Below are 27,858 nucleotides of genomic sequence, written 5' to 3'. Positions count from 1 at the left end.
GAGTAGTATTGGATAGTTTGATACAAAGGGAAGAATCGACCGAACCTGTTGAACCGGCTGAACCTGCTACACTAGCTGAACCTGCTACACCAGCTGAACCTACTATTTTAACTGATGCCCCCCATGAAGCTTCTCTAATAGTACCAGATCAAGCTCCCCTGGATATTCCTGAGGTAAATGCTTCTATTCATATTGCTGACAATTCTTATGTTTTACCGCCTAGAAGGAACATGGGGTTCCACCTAATCGTTACTCACCATAAGGCAAAGCAAGATATGCTATTGCCCATTATGTGTCTGATCACAGGTTATCTCCTGAGTGCAAAGCTTTTGTGACAAGAATGGATAGTATTAAAATTCCAACCCGTGTTGAGGAGGCATTTAATGATCCAAAGTGGGCTGAAGCCATGAATATTGAAATGGAGGCGCTGCAGAAAAATAATACATGGGACATTGTTGATCTACCAAAGGGAATGAAGCCTGTAGGATGCATATGGGTGTTTACAGTTAAATATAATGTAGATAGTACTGTGGAGAGGTACAAGGCAAGATTAGTAGCTAAAGGGTTCACTCAGACATATAGAGTTGATTATCATGATACTTTTGCACATGTGGCTAAGATGAATACTGTCAGAGTTTTGTTGTCCTTAGCAGTAAACTTGGATTGGACCCTAAGGCAATTTGATGTAAAAAAAATGCATTCTTACATGGTGAACTAGAAGAAGAAGTGTACATGAGTCTTCCACCAAGGTATAGCGTTACCGATGGCACCGGGAACGTGTGCAAATTAAAAAAGGCGTTGTAAGGGTTAAAGCAGACTCCTCGGGCATGGTTTGGCAGATTTACTACAGCTATGAAGAAGTTTGGTTAACAACAGGCCAATACTGATCATACTCTATTCATTAAACATAGGGTTGGTAAGGTGACTTTGTTGATTATTTATGTTGATGATATGATTGTGACTGGTGATGATACTGTAGAAATCGAGAAACTGCATAAGCGTTTAGCATCTGAATTTGAGATGAAAGATTTGGGCAGTCTGAAATATTTTCTAGGAGTGGAAGTCACTCAATCTAAACATGGCTTATTTCTTTCACAAAGGAAGTATGTCATGGACCTGCTAGCAGATACTAGAATGCTTGACTGTAAACCAGCTGATGCACCTATTGTTGAGAATCATAAACTTGGTGTTTATGTGGATCAGGTTCCAACTAACAAAGAAAGATACCAAAGGTTAGTTGGAAGATTGATTTATTTATCATTGACACGCCCTGATATTGCATATGCGGTAAGCGTTGCTAGCCAATTTATGCATTCACCTAGTGAGGACCATATGGCTACTGTGATGCGTATTCTGAGTTACTTAAAGTTTGCTCCTGGGAGAGGTTTATTTTTTAAGAAAAATGGCCACTTGGATTTAGAAGGTTACACTGACGCAGATTATGCAGGGAATATTACAGATAGACGTTCTACATCATGTTACTTCACCTTTGTTGGTGGTAACCTAGTTACGTGGCGTAGCAAGAAGCAAAACGTTGTGTCTCGGTCCTCTGCAGAGTCTGAGGAGTCTGAGTACAGAGGGATTGCCCAAGGGGTTAGTGAAATATTGTGGTTGAGGTGGTTACTTGCTAAAATTGGGTTTAGACCGGATGCTGCTACAAAGCTCTACTGTGATAATCAATCTGCATTTGAAATTGCTAACAATCCGGTGCAACATGATCGAACTAAGCATGTTGAAGTTGATCGGCATTTCATTAAGTAGAAGCTGGGGCATAAGTTAATTTCTATACCTTTAGTGCCTTCTTCAGAGCAGCTTGCAGATATGTTGACCCATGCCATGTCAAAGCGCCAAGTTGAAGACTCACTTGACAAGTTGGGCATTACCGATATCTATGCACCAACTTGAGGGGGAGTCTTGGCGTGAGTCAACGTTCCTATTAGGAATAGAATTTGTTCCTATTAGGAATTTATTGTAATTATCTAATTTGAGTAGAATTAGGAGATTTTGTACATATTTCCTATTTGTACCCACTCTGTATGTAGTATATATATTCCTCCTTGAGAGAAGAATAAACATATCAGTTTAAACCCTAATTATTTTGAGTAACAATTAGGCTTAAATGTATATAAAAGTCATTTACTTAACAAACTCTTTAAAAGTTATTAATTTTTTGGATACCACCAAACTTTTAAAGACTTTTTAAAAGTCACAATTGAATACCACTATACTTTGATAAACACTTTAAAATTCTTAATTGAATACTCTCGGACTTTTTAATTCTGTGAAAGTCTTTAATTTTCTGTAAAAGTATTGATTGAATACACCCCCCTTATTTTTCAACATAAGTAATGGCAGATCCACATAGGCGCAAGGGGGGTCAATTGACCCCTGCACACCCAAAATCCACCATAGGAGTTCAAGAACTTAACCCATGCAAATTGCCCAGAAGGTGTTTAATGAAATGCCCCAAAGAGAAAGCAACCCACAGCCAGAGGAGAGAACCTTGCTGCATGCGCACACATCCCCTTTTTTTTCTTTTTTTTTACTGATGTCAAATCGACATCGTTCCACTTAAGTTTTTTTTTTTTTTTTTTAAAAAAAAACCTTGCCAAAACAACGTCATTTTGGCTCAGGTGTTTTTTTATATAAAAAAAAATCTCTTCTACTGCCCGATAAAACAGAGGGGGAATGGGATTTCAACAAAATTCTCTCATTCAAACAGAGGGGGGAATGTAAATAAAAAGTTATGGAACGATACAGATTTCCTTACTTTGTCTTTTTACTTTCATTTATTTTTATATTACTCAATTTACTTAAGTTTACAATGTAAATAAGGAAATACCCCCATTTGGATTCAAATAAAAATATTAGAAAATCAAATTCTCACCAAATCAAAATATGAAAAATCGGTTTTTAGTACAAAATACGATTTAGGCTAAAAATGATGGCTCTTTAAGTCAATATATACGTCGTACTAAAATCTCATAAAATCAAGTTTTCTTATTTGATGTGTAAGGAATAAAAGTCGCCAAAAATTATCTTGAGAAAATGATTATTCCGAAAAACCTTTTTTCATACTTAGCCAATGCTTAGCCTTGCTTGTAGGACCTGCACCAACTCTACATAGTTTGCTCTGGCAATTTTGGAGTGGAAGATACTCGTTATAATCTGTTTAATAAAGTGGGTCGAGATGGAAAGCCAGAAAACATGGGTGTGTAGCTCAAGGTGGAAAGCCAGAAAACACGGAGCGAAAAACACGAAGCGGAATTTCCTGGTTATGTGCCCAAGGTTACCATATTCTTTTAGTGTTTCTAATTAATTCAAATTTTCTGTTTCAAGTAGTTTATGTCTAAAAGACCATTCCTTGAACAAGTGAGGTCTTTGTTTAGACGTTCTAGATCATTGGAAGGAAGACCAACGTTGCAACCCAACCAGGTGATCTCTGAAATTCAAAATCGTCTAGAAAGAGAGTTGTCAACTACAAAACAGCAAGCTCTTGCCACATTTACAAGTCTTGCTCTCCACACTGACCTCCATGGTTCTTCACTTTCGAATTCCGAAGCAAATTCAGACCAAAAAGAAGAAGAGATGGCTGCCAATGAGTTCATGGGAGACCTAGATATCCAAAACAATTCCTTTCCTCCAAGTCCAAGACTACGCTACCTACTCCCAAAGGTTTATAACTATTATTATTATATATTTCCTTTCACACAGCAGCCAAATCCCACTTTTCCTTTCCTCCAAGCCCAGACATGTATCAAACTTTTTTTACTGCTTGTGAGTTTTTTTTTGAAACTCCATATGACATTATCAAGTTTTAATTAGTTTAATTCATTTAATTAAAGTTTGTTAATCTTTCTCTTGTTTTCTTATTGTGAGATGACCGGTTTTAATGCTCCGTAGCTTCGTGGAGTGTTTAGGATAATAACCGATGGAACTCATATCTTATGCATTGTTGGTTGCTCATTTGCTTGTTTAGGCTACACATTTGTGATGTTGTGCCTGACTTTGCTCTCGTACTGGCTTGTTAGTCTTTTTGTTTTGAGTCGCTTCGTGGGCCTTCTTTGTTATCAACTTCCCCTTCTAGGTTGTCTGGCTTGGGATGGTTATTAGGTTCATTCTATTGGCCGAAAGGGGTTATTAGGTGCACATTAGCTTAAAATATTTTATCTGAATTACGTTATATACACACTTGCACTCAAGTGACCAAGAGCCACTCTGAGATTTTAAGGGCTTTGTGCCAAAACAACAATAGGGCCTCCTAAAATAAAGTCGTCAATGAAAAATTATAAAAAGAATCCTACCATATAATCAAAACCTTGTGATCATCAAATTACTAATTATCATTAACCAAGAAGAAAGAAAAAAAATGTATTTCAAGGCAAGGGAAGGGAAAAGCAAATCGTAGAGGGGCCCAAACTCTGTTTTCAAGGCAACTTAAAAGACGTCTAAGAGCATCTCCCAAGGTGAGGTGTTAAATATCGAACATTCAAATTTGAATTTGATAGTTTATATGGCAATTTGACATATAATAGAGTTTTACATTCCACTCGTCAGGTCAAATTAAAATATTATTTTATTTTTATTGGTTTATTACTTTCTAGGCACATTAATTGAAAGAAATAATAAAATAATGAAATAACATCACAAAGTCAAACAACCAAAAATAACAGTATAAGAGAGAAATGTTATTCCACTTAGAATTTAACATTTTGGTTGGAGTGAGTCTCAACTCTTTTTTCTACATGCTAAAAGTGTCACGTTGAATTTAACATCTCCAAAGGTGGAGATGCTCTAAGTTACATACAACAAGGGCAATTTAGTTACAAGAAAATACTACGCAAAAACATGGTTTCAAGATAAGGGAAAAGCAAACCGTAGAGGGGCCCAAACGCATGTAATTGGATTCACGTTTCCACGACTGACTTCCAAGCGCCAATCTGTGAACCAAGCGGGAGGTTAATATCGGTGGGCGGCACTACTAGTGATTTTTAACAGTGGTTTTTGGTCAATAATTTTGACAGTAATTTCAAGAGAAGTCTTCCTTTCTTCCTTCTCACTTTCTTCAAGAAAAATCTGATTCTTCTAGATTGGAGGCCTGACCCTTGTAAGGCTTTAGGAGTGGATCGCGCTTAGTGGATGAAGAATGGTGTGCATGAACCTAGAATCACTCCCAAACAGGTCCACGTGGGAAGTGCTTCTCTTCATAAGTGATTTTGGGAGGGTCAGAATCAGTTTTGTTGTCATTATTACATAACAAATTTATGACTTTGGGGCTTCAAAGACATTTTCATTTTTCCTCTGCCAATTTTGAGCAAAATTTTTCTATCAAGTTTAGGATAGATGAATGAAATCTCCAAATGGAGCCTCTGTAAAATGCCCTTATTATTCAAGGAAGTCCATTTGTACAGTCAATAAATTTATCTTTCATACAAGTTTATCTCGTTTCCCACCTCTTGTGACCATTTATACTAACAACTTTAAGAACACATAACCATTTTTACTAACTCCACTAATAGTTCTGAATCATAAACTCTGCTTAGTCAGCTGACTTTTCATGTTCGTTAGGATCAAGGTTCTCTCTCACTAGTCCTCTTCTTGTAAGATGTGCATCAAGAAAATTGGAAAGCTTATTTGACTTTTACTGACGAGAAGTTTCTGAATCCGAGGATAGTCTCCTTCCTGCTAAGATGATGTGCTTGAATGGCTCCTTGAACTATCATATCCAGATCTTGGTAGATGCATGTCACTCAGCACATCCTAAAGAGAAGACAAAATATAAAATTAAAGTTCGACGAAGACATCCAAAGAAACCAACTATATTGTGAAGCCTTCAGAGGTTATATGAGCTGCAGGGTTGCATGAAATAATTTAATGGAAGTCTAGCATGAAGGGTTTGCCTGCTTTGATCTTTGATCTTCCAAGAAAGAATTATTTGTGCAGTTCCTTTAAGTACAATGCTAGATTTATGTTACAAAACTCACTTGTTTTCTGGAAACTGAGCCTTGTCTTTGCGAGTATACTCCACCACCACAACCACCAAGCATGTTGTAATGCATGCTATCTTTGGCGAGTGCTCTCAATCTGTTAAGCTCAGGTAGCACAACCTTGGCAAGATCTGGTCTGTCTTTTCGCCTCATTTCAGTACACTGTAAAGATAACTTGGCAAAGCTCAAGGCCTCCTCAATTGGCCAGTCAGGAACAGCAGGGTCAAGCAACTCAGCAAAGGTCCCTAGCTCAATAGCCTGCTCAACATGATGAGTCAAACCCATCGGCGGTTTGGCAGTTATTATTTGTAGAAGCATGACCCCAAGCGAGTAGATATCAGATTTTGTTCCAAGCATGCCGGTTTGCTGATACTCTGGGTCGATATAACAGAATGTTCCAGCTGTTGATGTCATTCGGTACTGAGTGACAGAGTCGGCTACTGATGGAGGAACAAGCCTGGCCAGACCTACATCACTAATCTTGCTAACATAGTTATGGTCTAGCAAAATGTTGCCGGGTTTTAGGTCACGGTGTACAAGTGGCTCTGGCTTGGACTGGTGAAGGAACAAAAGCCCAGTGGCAATTTCTGCAGAGATTCGGAACCTTAGCTGCCAAGGAATAACTGGGGTGTTACCCCGCTGGAAGAGACGGTCTTCTAAGCTCCCATTAGCCATGTACTCATAGACCAGACAACCATACTCTGGGCAGGCTCCAAGAAGGAGAACCATGTTCGGATGTCGTATGCAGCTCAATACTTCAACCTGCATAATTAGGAAATATTAATACATGATAAAAAAATAAAAATAAATAAAAATAAGGGGTAGAAGATAGAAGTGCCTAGCTTGTGAAATTAAGAAATATCAGTAATCCTAGCATTTTCTATTTGAACTATTAGGCTTCCTATTGGGTCGTTGAATTCGAGATGGGAATTGCTTAATATCAGTATTTCCCCTTGCCTCTGTTGTTTATGTGCTAAGAATCTGAAAAATGTGCTGTATATTTGAAGATACCAGTTAAAAGTTGGATCATGTAAACGATCACAAACCTCTTGTTGGAACTGCGAACGTCCTTGCGCTGCACCTGGACTTAGAATTTTGACTGCCACTTGTGTGTGATCCAGTTCACCCCTGTATACTGGCCCATAGCCTCCTTCTCCAATCTTGTCAGTTTGTGAAAATTTATTTGTTCCTGCTTCAATCTCCTCAATTGTGTATTTCCTGTACCTTAGATTATATGCCCTTGCTTCTGTTGCCTGGTTCCTCTCTTCTGCTTCTTTAAGGGCTTTCATTTCCGCGTTCCTCCTTTTATGTGCTTCCAATTCAGCAATCCTTTGAGCTGCTTCTGCCGCCTCCATGGCTGCCTTACATTTCTCTCTCTCCTTCTTTATTAGTGCCAATGCAGCTTCCTCTGTTATGTGTGCCTCATGTAATCTATGTTCCTCCTCCAATTTCCATCTGTCAAGTTCCTGTGCTTGTCATGGTTGTCATTAGAGTTCATATTGGAATGAATCGTTTTTCGGGCTAGCTATATAATGTTCCGCCAAAATTCATATTCTGGAGATGATAATAAAACATGAACAAAATTTATGCTCAAATAAGGTTTCACATCATACCTCATGATTTAACGTGACCGCCTCCTTGCAGGCCATGTTATACACATCCATTGTTTGCTTGAGCTCTAGCTTGAGCCTCCACATCTCGGCTTCCACTTCATCCTATTATTTTCAAGGCAAACTACGGATTAATACTCTGAACTAATTTTGCATGCATATGTATGTTACTGTAATAAATGCACGTCTTTTTTTGTCATGGCCTTAAATCAATTTGAACTAGTTAATAAAGTTGAGCACTGCTATTTGTACTATCTCAACTAGTACAATTGAGATATTTATCGGTTGATTCGAGATCAGTACTTATTGAACAAATGGAAACATCTAAATCTGCTCCTGACTTTAAAAAAATTAAGTTTCTGGCATGCTCCAAGGCGAATAGATTCACGGTGCTTCCAAGTTTACTTATGGTGGGAAGTTGTCTTACCATGTTGTGTGATGATAACCATGATTTTCCACTTTCCATTGAGGATGATGAGAAGTCTTGTGGGGAAGAGCTCATGTCAATACACTGGTGTCTTGAGTAAGATGACGCAGAGCTTCGGTTGTCAAATTCTGCACTGATCGACTTTCGAGGGGTCATTAACGAAGGGAACATGCGATCAATACTTGGCCTTCCACTGCTCACAAACGATATATCGGTACTCTCTTGCGAAAGGTCATATGAGTTGTTCATTGAAGCTCGTCCTCTTGTGAAGGGTGGCCTGCATCATTTTTTCGTGAGGTCAGTCTTCTCATCAAATATTGTATTCTATTCACATAATATCTTCATTTGAAGAGCATTTATCAGAGCTTACTTGATTTCAGTGTCATCTACCATCAGGCTATCGGGCGCAGAATGTGTCCTCTTTCCTGATGCTGCATTAATCAGAGAAACTTGAGTGAGTAAAGAACGAAATCGCAGCATCATTCGAGTTGGGGAAGAACATGATCAGTGCTAGAATTACAGAAAGAAATTAACCTCTTGGTTGCTGTTTACGCATGGATTGCGTACCATTTGATTCGGAAACTTTGCTGGATTGTTTATGAATTTGGTTACGAGCTTTTTTGGGTGGTGGAATGGTAGCTGTTTGCATATAGGATATCTTGCCTTTGCCAATGACATACAGAGTGCAAAAATCCGGTACCCCTTTTATCACACAACTTGGAACATCTGTTACTTTGAAGGATCTGATGCATTTGAAACAAAATTAATGTAATGTCAATGTATGTGTAATTGTTTCGTTGGAAATTCTTTGGGCACTGTAGTTTAATGATTCGAACTGTCCGGTTCTTGGGCACACATTCACAAACGAAATCTTTGTAAAAAGTTAGTAGAATTGAAAATACTTAGCCACGATAATCAAATAACTAAATGATTTTGAAATGGACAGTCTGAATCATTAACCAAATCCCAAATGGAATGCAAGTAAATAAAAATTACCTGAAAAAACTGTGTCTTGATGGTGCACCAAGTACCAAAATCTCAATTGAATTAGAGATAACATAGTTGATGAGGGCTTTCGGTATATCAGCAGCCTCAACTACGACTTCATCGCACTTTATCTGCAGCAAAGATCAAATTAAGCTACCTAGGGACCGGAAACTGCATCAAATATAAAATAAAGCTGCCTAGCCTAGGGACCAGAAACTCACCAACTTTTTCTTGCAAAAGGAACGGAATGGAAGAAACAGTTCTTTTGTTTCAGCATCAACCGGTTTTTTGTATACATTTTCAGCTTCCTCCCCCTCTTCGGAGACCGAAACTATGCATAGGATGAGAAAAACGGAGGATCAGAAATTCGGGGGACTGAGAAAAGCAAACGATCAAGAGCAAAATTTGAAATAAATAACATGAAAATTTCTTTTTGTTTGTAAGAATATGCAATTATTTTATGTGTTTCATGTAATGGAACAATGAGTAACGCTACATGTATCATATTTGATGACTATATCTTTCTTCGGAAAGGTGAGAGCCAAATACGTGGATGAGTTGTGCAAGAATTTCATCCATGTCAGAAATATGGTCAAGGCCTATGACTATGTACACTAATAACATGAAGATCACCCTCATGATCATGCATGAGAGAGAGAGAGAGAGAGAGAGAGAGAGAGATTTACCATGATTGGGAAGGGTATGTTTGACATGGAGGAGGGTGAGATGTTGGCCCTTAGTGAGAAGATGATCAACAGCCCATTTGATAGCATGCTGGCTTCCTTTGTCCTTGTCTATTGCCAATGCCACCGCCTCATCTGCTGCTTTAGTTTCTGCTGTCCCTCTTCCCATTTCCTTAACTCTAATAATAATCTATGATTAATGAATCAAAATTAACTCACTCTGAAATTAATTAAGAAACTAGTTAAGCAGATGACCCTGGAAGAACTTCTCAATCAGTATATATGCATGGAGAAAGCTTCTTCTATCACCTTTGCAGACAACTGGCAATGCCCTTTCTATCAGCTTTGTTACTAAACCACATTATAGAAACTGATTTGACCAACAGATAATTTTTGTTCCCTTTTCTTTTGACGTAAGAAGACAGTTTGGTTGTTGTGAGTGTGTGTGTGTGTGTGTTTTTTTTTCTGTTCTGTTTAATTAATCATGCACTTGTTTCACATATCAATTACCCTCTAATGCGATTTGTATGGTGGTAAGATACGTCGTGGATCTTTGTTGTAATTGTCTTTGTATTTCGGAAAAAAAAAAAAAAAAAAATTACCCTCTAATCCGACAATTTTAGCCTGTTCGAGAAAAAAGAGTTATAATGTTAGCCTTTGTCTGTTTTTAGTTCATTTTGAAAACAGAAATAACTTTTGTAGAAACCGTGGAACTAGAAATTATATAACAGAATTTTGTTCCTTGATCCAATTTTTGTTGGATAAAAGACAGAATGATTCATGTTATAAAAACAAAAAACAAAAAAAAGACTGAATGATTCAGATCCCCACTTTTCATTACTTCATAATGCAACAGAAAACTCCCCATATGCTCAATTTATTATATATCCTTGAAAGTTTACATAGTAAATGTGGACAAGGCTGATTTCAATCTACAAACCAGTTTACATATGCTGCCACATTGGGGATGTGAGAATCGAATAGTGGAAATCGGGTGCTCGGGTGAATGCTGTCAACCACTTGAGCTACAAATCCACAAATCCCTTGCCAGACACTTCATTTATTCTCCAAACCAGCACAAAAAAGAATCAAAAGAATATGATACATAAATTTCTAAAAAGAATCCAAAGAATATGATACATAATGTTCTAAAAAGAATCAAAATATTAAGATACTCAGTACAAGGCGCCACAACAAGAATCACAGAAACAAGCTTCTTTCTTCAGCAAGTTAGCAACACAAGGGACATATAATCAACCCATTTTCATTGCACACCGAGCACTTGTCTGACTGGCCCTCTTGGCCAATCACTTTGCAGCTGCCACTGCATTTAAAACAAACCACAAATCGAACTCCATCACAAGCTTCGCACGGGCCAATAGACCGATCGATCGGGACTCCATGGAAGAGTGGCTTAAGCTTTCCTTGCTCATGAAGCGTCAAAACCTCCTCTGCTCCCCCAATATATCTCCCCTTTATGAAAAGCTTAGGAGGCACTGCTTTGCAGTCCAAAACTTGCCACAGCTCTTCTCTGAATTCCATGTGCATAGACACATCCCGCTCGTAAAACACCACCCGAAAGCTCTCTAAAAGAAACCGAACGCTGTTGCAGTCGTCGAAGGTCTTTCGAATACCTCGAAGGGTTGTTGTGTACAGAATTACTGATGAATCCGAACTCCCAGGCACACACTTCTCCTCGAAGCGTAATAGAGGTTCTTCATTTGAAGGCGGCTCCGGCTCTGGCTCAACTACATTGGATTCAAGATTCTGTTTTTCACTTCTTCTTGATATTCTCTCTGCTTCACTCGACTTCATATATTCCATCACGGCTTGCTGAAAGGCTGCGAGTAGGTTCGGGTCAAAGAGGCTACCGGAGTCTAAGTCCGGTCTGCGAAAAGATGAGATATCAATCTCCGACAAAGGGATTTGTCTACCACGATCCGGCCCGGGCAACGATTCTTCTGAAGCTTCAAGAGCTCTGTTTTCCCCCAAATTGTGCTCTGTTACCATCAAATTTTCCTTGAATGCCATTGAGTTTTTTGCCTTCATTTTTGGCCGGATGTTTTCCTTGTCGTCCAAATCATCCTCAGGCCCTGATTCTTCATCTTCAAGGTCTTTCATAAGCTCAGTGACGTCAATAACATCAGGCTCTTGCTCGGTCAAAACGTTGAGATCTGAGCTCTTGGCATAAGAAACTACATACCCATCTGACGCACTTACCTGAAGAATTCGATCTTGTGGCTTCAAATACCCAACAGGCCGGATTGACTTCAACTTCTTCAGGAACTTTCCTTTCACTCCCTTCATTGTTGCCCAGCAAAGCTTCCAAAATCTGAACCAGGAAAAGGATGCTTCAAGCCAGAAATGGATTATTTTTGAAGTTTGAAGAGAGGTTAGAGAGATTGAGAGATGACAGTGAAGAAGCTGTGTGAGCTAAGCTGCTTCTTCTCCACCTTGACCTTTGGTGCTTACAGACACAGCACTTTCCAACTTCAACGGCTACAAAGTTTTTTTTTGCCATTTTAAAATTCGAAAACGTTGGAAGAGATCCTGTGCGGCTAGGAACGGGATAAGAGAAGATCATAGCATATAGTTGTACGCCACGTGGTTATTATGCGCGCACAAAGTAGTCGAAGGACACGTGTCTGACATGGAGGCTATGAGATGTTCACGTTGTGATGCACTGGTGAGGCAGCGGAAGTGTGCGGCTAACGGTCATAATAATTGACAATTGGGGCTACTCGAGTCGAGTGTGCACAATTTCTCATTAGCTTTAATCACTTTTTTCTCCACTTCCTTGGTAAGGAGAAACTTTGTCGTAAATCGTGTGGATAATCATTATTTGAGATGTTGGATTTGAGCTAGATTGATGATAATGATCTGAATGTGAACCATTGGGATAATGTCTTGTTTTTTTAAGAAGAAATTTTATTACTTAGAACACGAATCGCAATAGGGCAATTACACAAAACTAAGCTCAATATACTCAGGTTGGAGAGATTTAGGCATAGTTCTTTTTAGGTAAGGTTAAAAAAAATAATTTATGTTGTAAATGAGGAGCAACGTTGAGTGAAAGTTGAAGACTTATAGGCTTTAGTCACTATTCACAAATAGTAAGAAGCAATTATGGGTTAATGTTGTAGAGTGAATGCCATGGTTGGGAAGCATATATCATCTGCCTATAAATAGAGGCAATATGCAGGCTTTGATACATACCATACCAATCCGAAATGAAAATAGAGAGAGAAATTTGAGAGTTAAAAAGTTTTATCTGAGAGAGAAAATTCTATCAGTGTAAAACCACAAGAGCAAATACAATTCCACCCTAATATTCAGTGGTACTTTCATACTCTGTCTATTTTATAACAATTTATTATTATATTTCCTATTTTTATATCCCGACAATATAGGCGGGCACTCAATTAGCTGCGAATCCCCTTTTTCATGCAAGAACAAAGCATATTGAGGTTTCTTATCACTTCATCCACGAATTAGTTTCCAAAGGTTTCTTGTCAATTCATTTTGTTAATTCTTCCAATCAGCTTGCAGATATATTTATCATAGGGCTCTTAACTCCAATTTTCTCTTCCTTTTGGTCCAAGCTCATGTGGACTTCATCCCCATCAGCTTGAATATCCCAGGATTCTTTCCCTTACTTGCTAGCTGTTAATATATGATTTACTTTGACTTTAGGATGTGATTATATTCCCTTGATTCCATCATCATCACAATGCTCAACACTTGATACGTGTCCATGAACATAACTATCGTTCCACAAAATATTTCCTTTTCTGTAAGGGTACAAGAAGTAAAAGATATCCATTAACATGTACCTATAGAATCATATATCTACACATGGGTAGAGGTCTCTTCTCTTTTAGCACCGTACGTAATAACATTTATATATGTACACACCAGTCACCAGACCCATTGTATTGTAATTTGTAGAGAAAAATAACAAGTGATCCCTTCACGGAAGAGCATGTACATTTGAAAGAAAAGGCATCCTTGTGATCAATAGCTTATCTGTTTCTTTCAAAGACAAAGGGGAAAAAAATAAAATGAAAGAAAGACAGAAAACCCTAGAGTCCAACATTTGGATTGCCTGAGCCTGCTGCCACAACCCCCATCCCACCTCCACCATGTGAAGCATCACCCAACTTGTCTAGCGCACTTGATTCTCCCAAATGAACCCTGTCATCATCTAACTCATGCACAAGTTCATCAATCTTTTGGAACTGGAATGGCCATCTAGCATTATATAAAAACTGGCGAAGGTCGAACCAATTATCCTCAGGCAAATAACTCTGCATGAAGTTAAACAAAATGAGATACAGAAAGAAGCTTCACAGTTTCTTAAGGTCATTATATTCATACCTCGGTGTGATACGAAAGTGTTAATACGGTCATTTTCTGTCGACTAATGGAGTAGTACTTGAAAAAGTGCTTCACTTTGTCAGCCACCTCTTGTGGAGTCAATTTTGCACCCCATCCGTAGCAGAGGTTCTGTAACAAGGAAATCAGAACCGAGTTAGAGAACTTTACAAAAGATTCCCACCATCTGTCCTCTGAGAACTGATCCTTGAAATGAGCACACACCAAAACTTTCTACTTATGTGGTCTCCGTAAAAGCCATTGATGAAAGAATAAAGTTAAAGCATTAGACAAACCTTGAACACAGTGGCGGATGCAGGATTGTTACCCCATGGGGTCATAATACTAGTGTTAAAATTCTGAATTTTTTTAAAGGATAAAAACAATGCTAAAAATTAAAAAAACACGCCAAACTTATTCCAATTAACAAAAACATCATTCAATAAATTGAGCCCATTATGTAAACCATAAATTTAATCGAAATAATAACACCAACCCAAATAATAAATACACACACCAAAAAATAACTCAAATAATAAAATATCTGGAATATCACAACAAAAAGAGCACAATGGGTGTTGAACCCTTGACCAAAAACTTCTTTTCAATTCAGAGGCCACTATGGTAAGTGATAGCTTTACATTATTTATGTATACTTTTAGTATTTATAGGTCTAACCAACATAATTGTAAAAATATTTTTAAAAACCCTAACAGATCAATTCCTTTTTTATAAAAAAATTTGTGTTTGCGCTTGCGCAGTGCTTTCTTTTTTCTCCCTCTCAATCACAGTCTTCTTCTTCCTCTCTCTTTCTTCTCCCTCTCAATCACTGTCTTCTTCTTCTTCCTCCCTCTCTCTCTCTCTTCTTCCTCCATTTTTCTTCTCCCTCGCAACTTGCATCTTTTTCTCCATGGGGTCGTCTCCCATGGCTGCCAAGGCCAACAAGGGACCTCCAAGCCATTTCCAGATCTGCCATGGGGTCGTCTGAGCCATTTCCAGATCTGCCAAGGCCAACAAGAGACCTCTAAACCCCATGGTGGACCCGCCACTGCCTCCATGCACAAGAAGGAGAATTTTCAGCATTTTTCATGTTTTTGGGTCAAAATATCGCAACATTATCGATATTATTGATAATATCACGATATTTTGACCATTTTCAGCTTGAATTTGCACGAAAATATCCATCTCAAAATTTGGCCGATATTATCGACGATAATTTTGATAAAATGACGAAACATAACTAGTATGCAAGGAAAATATCGGCAGCCACAAATAACGATATTATCGCCGATATTTCGGCGATAATATCGATATTTCATTCCTTGAGGGAAACAAAGGAAAGCTACACATGTACTAGGAAATATTTAGAAGGAATTGAAGTAAAAATAAAATAAAAACACATAACGCATCCCAACACACACATCCTTTTCTTTATTCTATTTCCTCCTCTCCCCTTTTTTATTCTATTTCTTCTCTCTCTCTCTCTCTCTCTCTCTCTCTCTCTCTCTATTCTTCTTCCTCTCTTCCTTTTTCTTTCTCTCTTCTTCCTATGTTCTTTCTTCTACATCAGTCTCACAGTTTCTCTCTCTCGCTCTCTGTAAGCCTTGACACTATTAAATATGTTTGGTGGCCGAGAAACCCAAGGAAAAGAAAAGAAAATGAAGAATTAGGGCTCGATTTTCATTTTCTCTTCTTGTCTTTCTCTCGGAATCCAATTGGAGCTCTAGATTCGCTGTCTGTTCATTCTAATTCGGTAAACTGATCACAATCTCTCTTCTACAGGTTCTTGTAAAATCTTCGTCAACTTGTGTTTGCTTGCCTCAGGTTTATTCAAGGTATGCGGTTTACATCGCGATATTATCGATAATATCGCGATATATTGCCCAAATATTACATGAACGTAAAGGAAATTATCGTCTCCAATATTATCACGATAATATCGACAAAAATATCGATATATTGACGATAATTAAGTGGATATGTGTTAAAATATCTCCACCTCAAAAAAACGATATTATCGATATTTAATACCTTGTACAAGTCAAGTTTCAATCTCTCTTGATTAAATATTTTGGTGCAAAGTTCTAGACTCTAAACATACGTCTTCAAACTTCTAAAACCTCAATTTTCAGTCTCTCTTGAGTAAACATTTTGGCACATAAACACTATACTTATACTAAGACCTCAAGCAACATCAACAAGCAATTTATTTGCAGCGAATACCAATTACCTCTCCTCTGACGGGGCAAGTCCTTGGAACTGGGGTTGGCCATTGAGGGTGGAAAATCAATGGTAGGAAGGGAGCAACAATACTTTGGTGCCGATCTTTTTCTGCTGTCACTAACCAACTTTTTGTAAGAATATTGCACATGAAATATCCTCATTATTTGGGTCCAAAGCACATACCTTAGTCCAATGCATGTCTAATTCGTTATGAGAGAAAATTACCGCATTCGAAAGTAGTATTTCTGGGTCCATGGGGACCCCGTGTTTCAAAATCAAACAATTGCCTCCATTGACCATCTGATCAGCCGGTTCTACTAATTTGAAATCCCAAACTAAGACAGTACCTGTCCTCAATTCGAAGTTGAACATCCGCAGACAGCCTTGACACACACCTAGGCACTCAATTTCTGACACATCACCTAGGCCTTCAATTGTCGGCTGGTCAAATTCAATGAAACATTTTTATCAATTGTTCCATCATTTTTCTTCGTGTTGAACGGATCGAACCCAATAAGAAAGGCAAGAACTTTGTCTGGACCCACCTAAAACAACATTCCCTTGTGTGCAAAGCCAATGCTGGGATTGGCACTATGGAAATCTAATTTCTTGGGGAACGAAATATATGACGCTCTCCATTCCCTAGTCTCAGAAGAGAAGATCTCCACGTAGTATATGAAGGTATATGCAGGGGCGGATGCACATTGGGACAAGAGGGGTCGCACGACGCCTTAGAATGCTGGAAAATTGGTTGTGGATTCCATGAACGACCCCTTGGACAGCTGCTGAACGACCCCTTGTGTGCACACCAAGTGCTTGACGAAAGTCCCAGCCCATTTGCTTGCTCTGCTGCGCTGTGGGCTGATATGAAAACCATGACAAGAAACACGGAGGGAATCTACAACACCGCTCAAAACTATCACAGAAAGTTCTCAGCCATCACCAGGGGCGCTAGAGCTGACAGACCAAGAACCCAAGAATGCCTTGTTTTGGTGGAGGCGAGGGACACTTATACTCCACTTCTGCATCAAATCTTGCAAAGCTGTGCAAGAACAGGTGCACCCATGGAAGGTAAGGCCTGCCATGGACAGATCATACGTGTTGGAATGCAAACAGACACTTTAACGTCTAACATGCTCATCAACATGTATTCTAAATGCGATTTAGTTGATTGTGCTGGCAAAGTTTTTGATGAAATGCCTGAAAGAAGCTTAGTTTCATGGAACACAATGATTGGGTCACTTACCCAGAATGGGGAGGAATAGAAAGCTCTTGGTCTTTTCTTGCAGATGCGAAGAGAAGGAAACCATTTTAGTGAATTCACTGTTTCGAGTGTTCTTTGTGCTTGTGCTGCGAAATGTGCTGTTTTTGAGTGTAAACAACTGCACGCTCTTGCTGTTAAGTTAGCAATGAATTTAAATGTCTATGTGGGAACTGCATTGCTTGACGTTTATGCAAAGTCTGGTTTGATAAAGGATGCAAGCAGTGTGTTTACGTCTCTACTAGAGAGGAGTGAGGTTACTTGGAGTTCGATGGTAGCCGGGTATGTGCAAAATGAGCTTTATGAGGAGGCTTTGATGTTCTTCCATAGAGCTAAAATGATGGGGTTAGAACAGAACCAGTTTACAATTTCTTCTGCTATTTGTGCTTGTGCAGGTCTGGCAGCTCTTATTGAAGGGAAGCAGGTGCATGCCGTGTTATGTAAAACTGGATTTGGTTTGAATATATTTATTGTTTCCTCTCTTATAGACATGTATGCAAAATGTAGTAGCATTAAAGAAGCTTACCATGTGTTTCGAGGTATGGACGAGACAAACATTGTGTTATGGAATACCATGATTTCTGTGTTTGCTAGACATGCTTGCTCCCTAGAGGTGATGATCTTATTTGAGAAAATGCAGCAGATGGGTACGTTCCCAAGTGAAGTAATGTATGTTTCTGTATTAACTGCTTGTAGTCATATGGGATTGGTTGAAAGTGGAAGGAAATACTTCAACCTCATGATAACAGAACACAATGTGTCACCTAATGTTGTTCACTATTCATGCATGGTTGTTCTCTTTGGTCGGTCAGGGTTGTTGCTTGAAGCCTGTAATTTGATAGAGGAAATGTCATTTGATGCTACTGCTTCCATGTGGGGTTCACTGTTGGCTTCTTGTAGGATCCATGGAAAACTTCACTTGGCTGTGGTAGCAGCTAAGCATTTGTCTGAGATAGAACCTAATAATGCCGGAAACCATATTTTGTTGTCAAACATTTATGCAGCAAATAAGAAATGGGATGAAGTTGCAAGAATAAGGAAACTTCTTAAAGAAAGTGAGTTGAAGAAGGAGAGAGGCAAGAGTTGGATCGAAATCAAGGACAAAGTTCACTCATTTATGGTTGGAGAGAGAAAGCATGCTAGAATTGCTGAGATATACTCAAAATTGGACTGTTTGATCGAAGAGTTGAAGATTATGGGCTATAAGGCTGAGACTGAACATGACCTTCATTATGTGGGAGAGAACAGAAAACATGAACTGTTGAGGCACCACAGCGAGAAACTTGCTCTTACTTTGGGGTTGATGTGCTTACCTTCAAATGCATCTATCAGGATCATGAAGAATCTTAGGATTTGTGGTGATTGCCATTCTTTTCTGAAGATTGCATCACCTTGTACAGGGAAGGAAATCATTGTCAGGGATACTAACAAGTTCCACCATTTCAAGAATGGTTGTTGTTCTTGTCGGGAATTTCGGTAGAAGATTAATTTAATGGCTACTTATCCAGACAATTGGATATCAAGAGACTTTTGGTAAGAAAGTGTACTAGATTTTAGAGATGTCAAAGAGTCCTGAAATTTGGTCTTCTGCAATTCGAATTATATCTATGGGACCTTGCATTTTGAAAATCAAAGGGCGGGCTATTTGGAAGACCTTCCAGTGACTAAAGGAGTAAACGTAAGAAAAGTGTTAAGAGACTCAAGGACTTTACCAAATCTCCTTACTTATCACCATTTTGAGCCCACAATGACATCAAAACTCATGTAGCCCCCAAATGACTTTACCAAAATGTTCCATGCTCACAATTAGCTTTGCAAATTACAGACTAATAAAAAAGTATAAAACATTGAGGTTTTTGAATGAATTAGGATTCGGGTTGGGTTCAATTGGGCTTATTATGGGTCTAAATAGATGTAGGCTTTGTCGGGCTCAAGTTAACTTCATACCAGATTATTTTAGGTCGGTCAATTAGGGGTGGGCATGATTCGGTTCAGTCCAATAGGTGTTGTAAGCTAGCCATTGATTTATCAAATCATGCAAAAGACGAAAAAGAGAGAAAGATGAAGAAAATAGAAAGAAGAAGAAAAAGCAAAAGAAGAAAGAAATAATGTGGCACAACAAAACGAAGAGTTAAGTTTCACCAAAAAGAAAGGAGTGGGGCTAGAGTTGTTTTGTTACTTGGTTAGAGGTACAAATGAGGAGAAATGAAATGAGGAGACACAAGTCAATGGTTGATAATCAAATGTCAAAGTCAATGGTCAAAAGTCAACATGTAGACCGGAGCAATTGACCAAAGTCAAACAGTTCGACCAGGTCAATTAAGTAAGACTATAATTATAATTAAAAGATTAATTATGGAATTAATATTGACATATAGAAATAATGGATTGTACTTTTTAAAAATGATTTAAAAGGAAAGGGACAAAATAGCCCAAAAGGCTATTGGGCCCAAGGGATAAGTGGCATAAGATGACATGACCCATGAACCAAATGGAGCCCCAAATACCTACCCAATTGCCTTTTGTGTTGTCCTATATAAGCTAAGTGTTGGAGAAAACCTAGCTAGGGTTTTTGGTTTTCCTACTTTGGTTGATGAGTGATCATCTTTGTTTCTCATCTTCCATAAACCAAAAATTGGTCCAATCAAGAAGTAGACTAGCTTCCATACTTCTTGATTGCCTTCTCTTCATCTCTAGAAGCATTTGGTGTGGTGAGGTAGAGGACTCCAATCTTGGAGCCTTAAGGTGAAGGAGTCAAAATCAAGATAAAGAAAAGGTCTTTCCAACAAAGGTGTTCATTCTTGAGAAATCAAGAAAAGGTCATCAAGGGTAAAGATCTATTCCCTTTTTCCTATTTCTATTTGTGTTCGAAGAGACTAGGCTAAGATACTTGGTTTAAAATGAAAAAGGTTTAGCTCAACTAGTATAAACAAAATGAATCCGCCATTTAGAATGTTTTTGTTGTATATGTTGTGGCTAAAGTTCATTTCCTAAGCATTAGATGCATGTTTCTTTCAACTTAGCCATAGCTTCTTGATCGGCAAGCAAATTTTCAAACTCAACAAGTGATGGTTGAGTAGGCCACCCTTGTAGTGAGTTAAACTTAATTCGAAAAGTTGAACTCAATGGGTTGTTGGATTCTGGAGAACTTGAGACAAGTAGAGGACTTAATCAAGCTCGTAGTTTGAACGAGCTGGAGCCACTCGTTGGGGCTCTCATTATGCCTCTATTACAAGTTTGATGTGTTTATTTAAAGAGACTAAATTACTTCTTCAAGAAATCAGTGATCATGGACCTAACCAACAATTTCGTGGCACTGCTAAGAGTAACTATATTGCTATGATGTCTTTTGAGTTTGTCTTTTCATTGGTTTTGATGGATAAATTTATAGGATTGACCAATTTTCTTTGTCAAGTATTTCAGACTAAAACTCAAGACATTGTAAGTGCTTTAAATTTTGTCGAAAACACAAAAATGCAGCTTCTTTATGCCCAAACTACTGGTTATATCTCTTCCGGTAGTAGTGCAATGGTCATACAATTGCACTACTACCACACTACCAAGTAATTGTTAAAGATATAATTTAAAACATTTGGCAAAGGGTGAAAGGTAGAATAGACAGAGGGAGTCTAGATAAGGAGAAGATTGTGGTTCGTGATAAATATCAGGTGATACTTCCGGAGTAATCATACTGGAGTAAGCTTCTTCCTTTACTTCCTTATATATTTGATTATTCATGCATCCGTGTTTTAACTTTTTTTATGTTTCTTCATGTTTAGGTCGTTACCATCTTATTCACTCCTTCAGACAAAGCGGGAGAGGTTTTTCTTCTATGTAATTGCCTTTTTGCATCGTCGACACAACCGTTCTGTCAATGGAAAAAGGTGGCATACTCATTACAATATTGCTCATAAGGGGACATTTGTGGATATTTGGAATAGTATTAAGGGAATACCATAATTTAAGGATCTTTATTTTTACCTGGCTAGAAACTAGCTACAAGGAACCTGTGTCAACAACAGAAAATGTGAACTTGAGTACTGCGGATGTTCCAACTTCCAACTCGATCTTGGTTGAATACTTCAGAAGTTTTAGATGTTCTAGCTTTGAAATTTGTAGATGTTCCAACTAGGGAAGCCGCAGTTATTCGAACTTGGGAAGTCTCATATGTCACTTCGGTGTTGTGGATGTTTTGACTTCGGAAGTCTCTGATGTTTCAACTTTGGAACTCTTGGACCTTGCCTCCATCAACCCATGCTTCATCTTCTCCCTATAAATACAAGACCCCCAGCAACGTTCAAAAGGTCCCCGACCAACCAAGCCTCCTATGGAGTAACTTATCTTTTCCTTTCATTTATCTTCATGTCATGCACTTTTAATATCTTTAAATGCTTTCCTAGGAGTAGTGGTAAAGTTAATCCTTCCATCAATATATCATACGACCCTTGATTTTCAAGGCGTTGGAGCACCATCCTGGTTACTATTCCATCCACCCCATATATCATACAACCTTCACAATCTAGCGAGACATTGGAGCACCATCCAAATCCACCGACCCCAATCAATAGCCTTGTAGCTGAGGTCGTGGATATGATGGCCGAGAACTGTTCCTCTCTCAGCCACAATTGCTTTGAGCGAAGTTAGATCAAACAGGCGCACTCAATCCATCCATTTGCATCCTCATCAAATGCACGGTAGACCGTGCAGGCACGCCCGCGCACACCCTATCCAACACAAAGTAGGACGACCTGTGTTGGCCCATATCCCCTCAGCCTGGAACACCATGCCTTAAGATTTGCACAGCCAACATTTATATTTATGTTTTGTCATAAATTTCTTTAAATGTTTGTTGTTATTCTCATTTTTCTTAAAACCCAACCACGTGCAGGTCACATGACAAAAACTTAGATGGACATCCAAAAAAATTGACAACAAAATAGTTGAAGTCCTTAATTTACCAAAAAAAATAGTTCATGAAGGAAATTGATAATTATTGTATAGTTCGAGGGGCAAAACAACAGTTTAGTCTTATCACAAAAGAATAGAGTTGTAAGGAAAATTATATGCAAACATGTCTATCAAGTAACTCAAAACACAATGGTCAATAGAAATAAATTGTAGCACATATTTCACTTCTCATAAATTGTCCATTAACATAAGTGTTCACCTTTATCGAGCTTTTAACACGATCACTATATTAATTTAAATTTATCTCTTTATTTAAATTCAAATTTATTAGTAAGCTGAATTAATATTCAAGTCACATTATTAACCCAATCTAGATCCTTTAGCTCAATCCAAATGTCTTAGTCCCAATTAGGATACGGTTGTTGATCTGATTCCCATTAATTATTTACTCTTTTCCTTTTCTTTTTATTTTCATTACTTCTACGTAAACATACCATTAATAATATCCGATGCCTTAGTTCCAATCTATGCCAACCAAGTAACAAAACAACTCTAGCCCCACTCCTTTCTTTTTGGTGAAACTTAACTCTTCGTTTTGTTGTGCCTCATTATTTCTTTCTTCTTTTGCTCTTTCTTCTTCTTTCTATTTTCTTCATCTTTCTCTCTTTTTCGTCTTTTGCATGATTTGATAAATCAATGGCTAGCTTACATCACCTATTAGACTGAACCGAATCATGCCCACCCCTAATTGACCGACCTAAAATAATCTAGTATGAAGTTAACTTGAGCCCGACAAAGCCTACATCTATTTAGACCCATAATAAGCCCAATTGAACCCAACCCAAATCCTAATTCATTCAAAAACCTCAATGTTTTATACTTTTCTATTAGTCTGTAATTTGCAAAGCTAATTGTGAGCATTAAACATTTTGGTAAAGTCATTTGGGGGCTACATGAGTTTTGATGTCATTGTGGGCTCAAAATGGTGATAAGTAAGGAGATTTGGTAAAGTCCTCGAGTCTCTTAACACTTTTCTTACATTTACTCCTTTAGTCACTAGAAGGTCTTTCAAATAGCCCACCCTTTGATTTTCAAAATGCAAGGTCCCATAGATATAATTCCAATTGCAGAAGACCAAATTTCAGGACTCTCTGACATCTCTAAAATCTAGTACACTTTCTTACCAAAACTATCTTGATATCCAATTGTCTGGATAAGTAGCCATTAAATTAATCTTCTACCAAAATTCCCGACAAGAACAACAACCATTCTTGAAATGGTGGAACCTGTTAGTATCCCTGACAATGATTTCCTTCCCTGTACAAGATGATGCAATCTTCATAAAAGAATGGCAATCACCACAAATCCTAAGATTCTTCATGATCCTGATAGATGCATTTGAAGGTAAGCACATCAACCCCAAAGTAAGAGCAAGTTTCTCACTGTGGTGCCTCAACAGTTCATGTTTTTTGTTCTCTCCCACATAATGAAGGTCATGTTCAGTCTCAGCCTTATAGCCCATAATCTTCAACTCTTCGATCAAACAGTCCAATTTTGAGTATATCTCAGCAATTCTAGCATGCTTTCTCTCTCCAACCATAAATGAGTGAACTTTGTCCTTGATTTCAATCCAACTCTTGCCTCTCTCCTTCTTCAACTCACTTTCTTTAAGAAGTTTCCTTATTCTTGCAACTTCATCCCATTTCTTATTTGCTGCATAAATGTTTGACAACAAAATATGGTTTCCGGCATTATTAGGTTCTATCTCAGACAAATGCTTAGCTGCTACCACAGCCAAGTGAAGTTTTCCATGGATCCTACAAGAAGCCAACAGTGAACCCCACATGGAAGCAGTAGCATCAAATGGCATTTCCTCTATCAAATTATAGGCTTCAAGCAACAACCCAGACCGACCAAAGAGATCAACCATGCATGAATAGTGAACAACATTAGGTGACACATTGTGTTCTGTTATCATGAGGTTGAAGTATTTCCTTCCACTTTCAACCAATCCCATATGACTACAAGCAGTTAATACAGAAACATACGTTACTTCACTTGGGAACGTACCCATCTGCTGCATTTTCTCAAATAAGATCATCACCTCTAGGGAGCAAGCATGTCTAGCAAACCCAGAAATCATGGTATTCCATAACACAGTGTTTGTCTCGTCCATACCTCGAAACACATGGTAAGCTTCTTTAATGCTACCACATTTTGCATACATGTCTATAAGAGAGGAAACAATAAATATATTCAAACCAAATCCAGTTTTACATAACACGGCATGCACCTGCTTCCCTTCAATAAGAGCTGCCAGACCTGCACAAGCACAAATAGCAGAAGAAATTGTAAACTGGTTCTGTTCTAACCCCATCATTTTAGCTCTATGGAAGAACATCAAAGCCTCCTCATAAAGCTCATTTTGCACATACCCGGCTACCATCGAACTCCAAGTAACCTCACTCCTCTCTGGCATAGACGCAAACACACTGCTTGCATCCTTTATCAAACCAGACTTTGCATAAACGTCAAGTAATGCAGTTCCCACATAGACATTTAAATTCATTGCTAACTTAACAGCAAGAGCGTGCAGTTGTTTACACTCAAAAACAGCACATTTCGCAGCACAAGCACAAAGAACACTCGAAACAGTGAATTCACTAAAATGGCTTCCTTCTCTTCGCATCTGCAAGAAAAGACCAAGAGCTTTCTGTTCCTCCCCATTCTGGGTAAGTGACCCAATCATTGTGTTCCATGAAACTAAGCTTCTTTCAGGCATTTCATCAAAAACTTTGCCAGCACAATCAACTAAATCGCATTTAGAATACATGTTGATGAGCATGTTAGATGTTAAAGTGTCAGTTTGCAATCCAACACGTATGATCTGTCCATGGCAGGCCTTACCTTCCATGGGTGCACCTGTTCTTGCACAGCTTTGCAAGATTTGATGCAGAAGTGGAGTATAAGTGTCCCTTGCCTCCACCAAAACAAGGCATTCTTGGGGTCTTGGTCTGTCAGCTCTAGCGCCCCTGGTGATGGCTGAGAACTTTCTGTGACAGTTTTGAGCGGTGTTGTAGATTCCCTCCGTGTTTCTTGTCAAGGTTTTCATATCAGCCCGCAGCGCAGCTGCCCAGCAGAGCAAGCAAATGGGCTGGGACTTTCATCGAGCACTTGGTGCGCACACAAGGGGTCGTTCAGCAGCTGTCCACGGGGTCGTTCATGGAATCCACAGCCAATTTTCCAGCATTCCACGAGGTCGTGCGACCCCTCTTGTCCCAACGTGCATCCGCCCCTGCTTGAACATAGTTATGTGCTTAAGAAGTACCAAGCTTAGGAAAAAATGCCAGAAAAAGGCTTAAGAAGTACCCAAAACTAAAAAGAAGCCTTTCAAAAAGCCACGAATTCTGATCATCACAAACCAAGGTAAAGGAACAATCATGTATAGTAGAAGCTTTACAGACTCGTCCTTACCCAAAAAACAGAAAAAGAAAGAAGCGAAAAAACAATGAAAGCCCAGTTGCTGATTGAAACTGGAAATGATTTTTCAAAACAAAATGAGGGAGAGAAAGTAGGAAATTAATTCCATAGATTTTTTTTTCTAGTGGTGGTAAAAAGAAAGAACTCTGGGGAGAATATTGTGAATATGCGAGCACAAACAGTACGTTGAAGTTAGAAAGAAAACAATTCCTTCAAAAAAGCAATCAGAAAAACCTTGGCAGGCAACTTCATCTTATGAGTTATAACAGAGCACTGTTACATTGCCTAGCTAAACTCACACGTCTATGAACTCCAAATTGAACATTGAAATCAAAATAGTAAATGTGACAACGAGATATTAACTTGAGAAGAAGGAGACTGACTACTTGCTATAGACAGTGGTCTAAAAGAGAATTGGACAGGTCTCTGTGGGTGTTGTACACAACAGCAACAGAACAAAACCACAAATTTTTCAAAGATATTCCTAGAGACTACGAGTGGGGAAGGACATAGTGTTCATAGATCAATTTGTGGAGAGATTCACAGAGTACACAAAAAAGGATCCTTCCCTTAATTTAAATCACAAATTCATCCATGCGCAATATAAAGGCTTCCACATTTTTTTATATAAACAAATCAGAGCCTGGAAATGCAGAACCTATCCAGCAAGATGTCTATTGTGCAAAGTTCCACTGGCAACTAATAACAACTGTGACTCTGTGACACAGTTTGATTTCTAAGTTATAGATGCCTAAAAAACAAAAATCTCTATGCAAATGAAAGCCCCAAACCACCAGTGTTCATGAAGACACTTATAAATGCACAAACAGTCGTGCATTTTGCAAAACAACCACATCTGGTAGATTAGGAATCCCTAAGGCAAACACTGGCTAGCATAACAGAGGTAAGATTACTATGAAACAAATTAAACGTAAATATGCACAACAATAACAAATCAGTAACAGAACAAGAAACCCAAAGCTCGAAAACACAAAAGCAATCCAAATATGAAGTACCCACAACATAAAATAGTCCAAAACACCAAATCAAACACAACCAAACATTCGTAATCATAGATTTCTTACCTTTGATGAAAGCCCAGTGAGAGCTGAGAGTGAGAACAGGATATAAGCGAGACTGAGGCAGTGAGATCGAGAGAGTATGGTGGAGGCGGAGATAGTTGAGAGAGTGAGCGTGAAAACAAAATTAAAATTGAAATCTGGAATTGATTTTTGGGAGTTTTCAAAATTCTATAAAACTAAAAATTGAAATTAGTTATTAGAGCATCTCTAACTAGGTGTAGCACGATCTGGATTGGATTGGTTTCACTTTAACACCACGGCCGAATCAATTACAATATAATAGTTTGGTTTAATTAGGTTTCAACAAAGTCATGAATGAAATTGAACCAAATCAAACTAATTTAAGACGGTTTGGTTCGGTACAGTTCGGCCCATTTGGGCTTAAGCCCAATTCTCGTTTCTTTTGCATTTTTCCAAGCCTAATTACAGCCAACAAATTCACAACTTGCTCCATACTTGAATCATTTTCTAGAGTACGAACGAAACCATCCTAAAACTCAACATGTGATAAAACTTCAAATTCCAATAACTAATATAACTCAATTCAAATATCCATATGTAGTTATTACCTAACTAAAGTATTACACATGTAAAATAAAATATAAATAAATAAATATACACATAGACGGTCTGGTTTTGTTTAGGCTGATTCACAAAAGTTGAAAACAAAACAAAACCAAACCATATACGGTCCAGTTTGGTTTGGTTCCGTATATGGTTTGGTTTTTAAACTATTTAACTTTTTCTTAATCAAAACCAAACCAAACTGATCAATTATACTGGTTTTGTCGGATGGCACATAAAATGGTAAAAAAAATAAAGGTTAAAGTTACTCC

At 38.3% G+C, this 27,858-nt stretch overlaps 3 protein-coding genes and 1 pseudogene across 3 annotated transcripts; 1 reads left to right on the top strand and 3 right to left on the bottom strand.

Moving 5' to 3' along the window:
* Window positions 1-5,685: 5,685 nt before the first annotated feature.
* Window positions 5,686-10,562, bottom strand: LOC110773842 (U-box domain-containing protein 35-like). The gene is made up of 11 exons (XM_088248579.1): window positions 10,536-10,562; window positions 9,698-9,884; window positions 9,233-9,327; window positions 9,021-9,142; window positions 8,559-8,767; window positions 8,395-8,455; window positions 8,025-8,301; window positions 7,606-7,702; window positions 7,034-7,461; window positions 5,985-6,749; window positions 5,686-5,760 (listed from the first exon to the last, which is right to left on the bottom strand). The coding sequence occupies exons 1-11, from the start codon at window positions 10,560-10,562 to the stop codon at window positions 5,686-5,688; spliced, it is 2,343 nt and encodes a 780-aa protein (XP_088104705.1).
* On the bottom strand, window positions 10,546-12,224 carry LOC110773844 (uncharacterized protein At3g28850). Its single transcript, XM_021978364.2, has one exon. The coding sequence runs from the start codon at window positions 11,999-12,001 to the stop codon at window positions 10,925-10,927; it is 1,077 nt and encodes a 358-aa protein (XP_021834056.1). The 5' UTR covers window positions 12,002-12,224; the 3' UTR covers window positions 10,546-10,924.
* Window positions 12,225-17,157: 4,933 nt separating this feature from the next.
* On the top strand, window positions 17,158-19,032 carry LOC110773847 (pentatricopeptide repeat-containing protein At5g04780, mitochondrial pseudogene; annotated as a pseudogene).
* A 4,622-nt stretch (window positions 19,033-23,654) lies between these two features.
* LOC110773838 (pentatricopeptide repeat-containing protein At5g04780, mitochondrial-like) lies at window positions 23,655-27,312 on the bottom strand. The gene is made up of 2 exons (XM_021978358.2): window positions 27,026-27,312; window positions 23,655-25,755 (listed from the first exon to the last, which is right to left on the bottom strand). The coding sequence occupies exon 2, from the start codon at window positions 25,570-25,572 to the stop codon at window positions 23,698-23,700; it is 1,875 nt and encodes a 624-aa protein (XP_021834050.2). The 5' UTR covers window positions 25,573-25,755; window positions 27,026-27,312; the 3' UTR covers window positions 23,655-23,697.
* Between the last annotated feature and the right edge of the window lie 546 nt (window positions 27,313-27,858).

This window comes from Prunus avium, chromosome 2, assembly GCF_965620075.1.
Source record: "Prunus avium chromosome 2, drPruAviu1.hap1.1, whole genome shotgun sequence".
Lineage (NCBI taxonomy): Eukaryota > Viridiplantae > Streptophyta > Magnoliopsida > Rosales > Rosaceae > Prunus > Prunus avium.
This window is presented reverse-complemented; position numbering and strand designations above follow the sequence as displayed.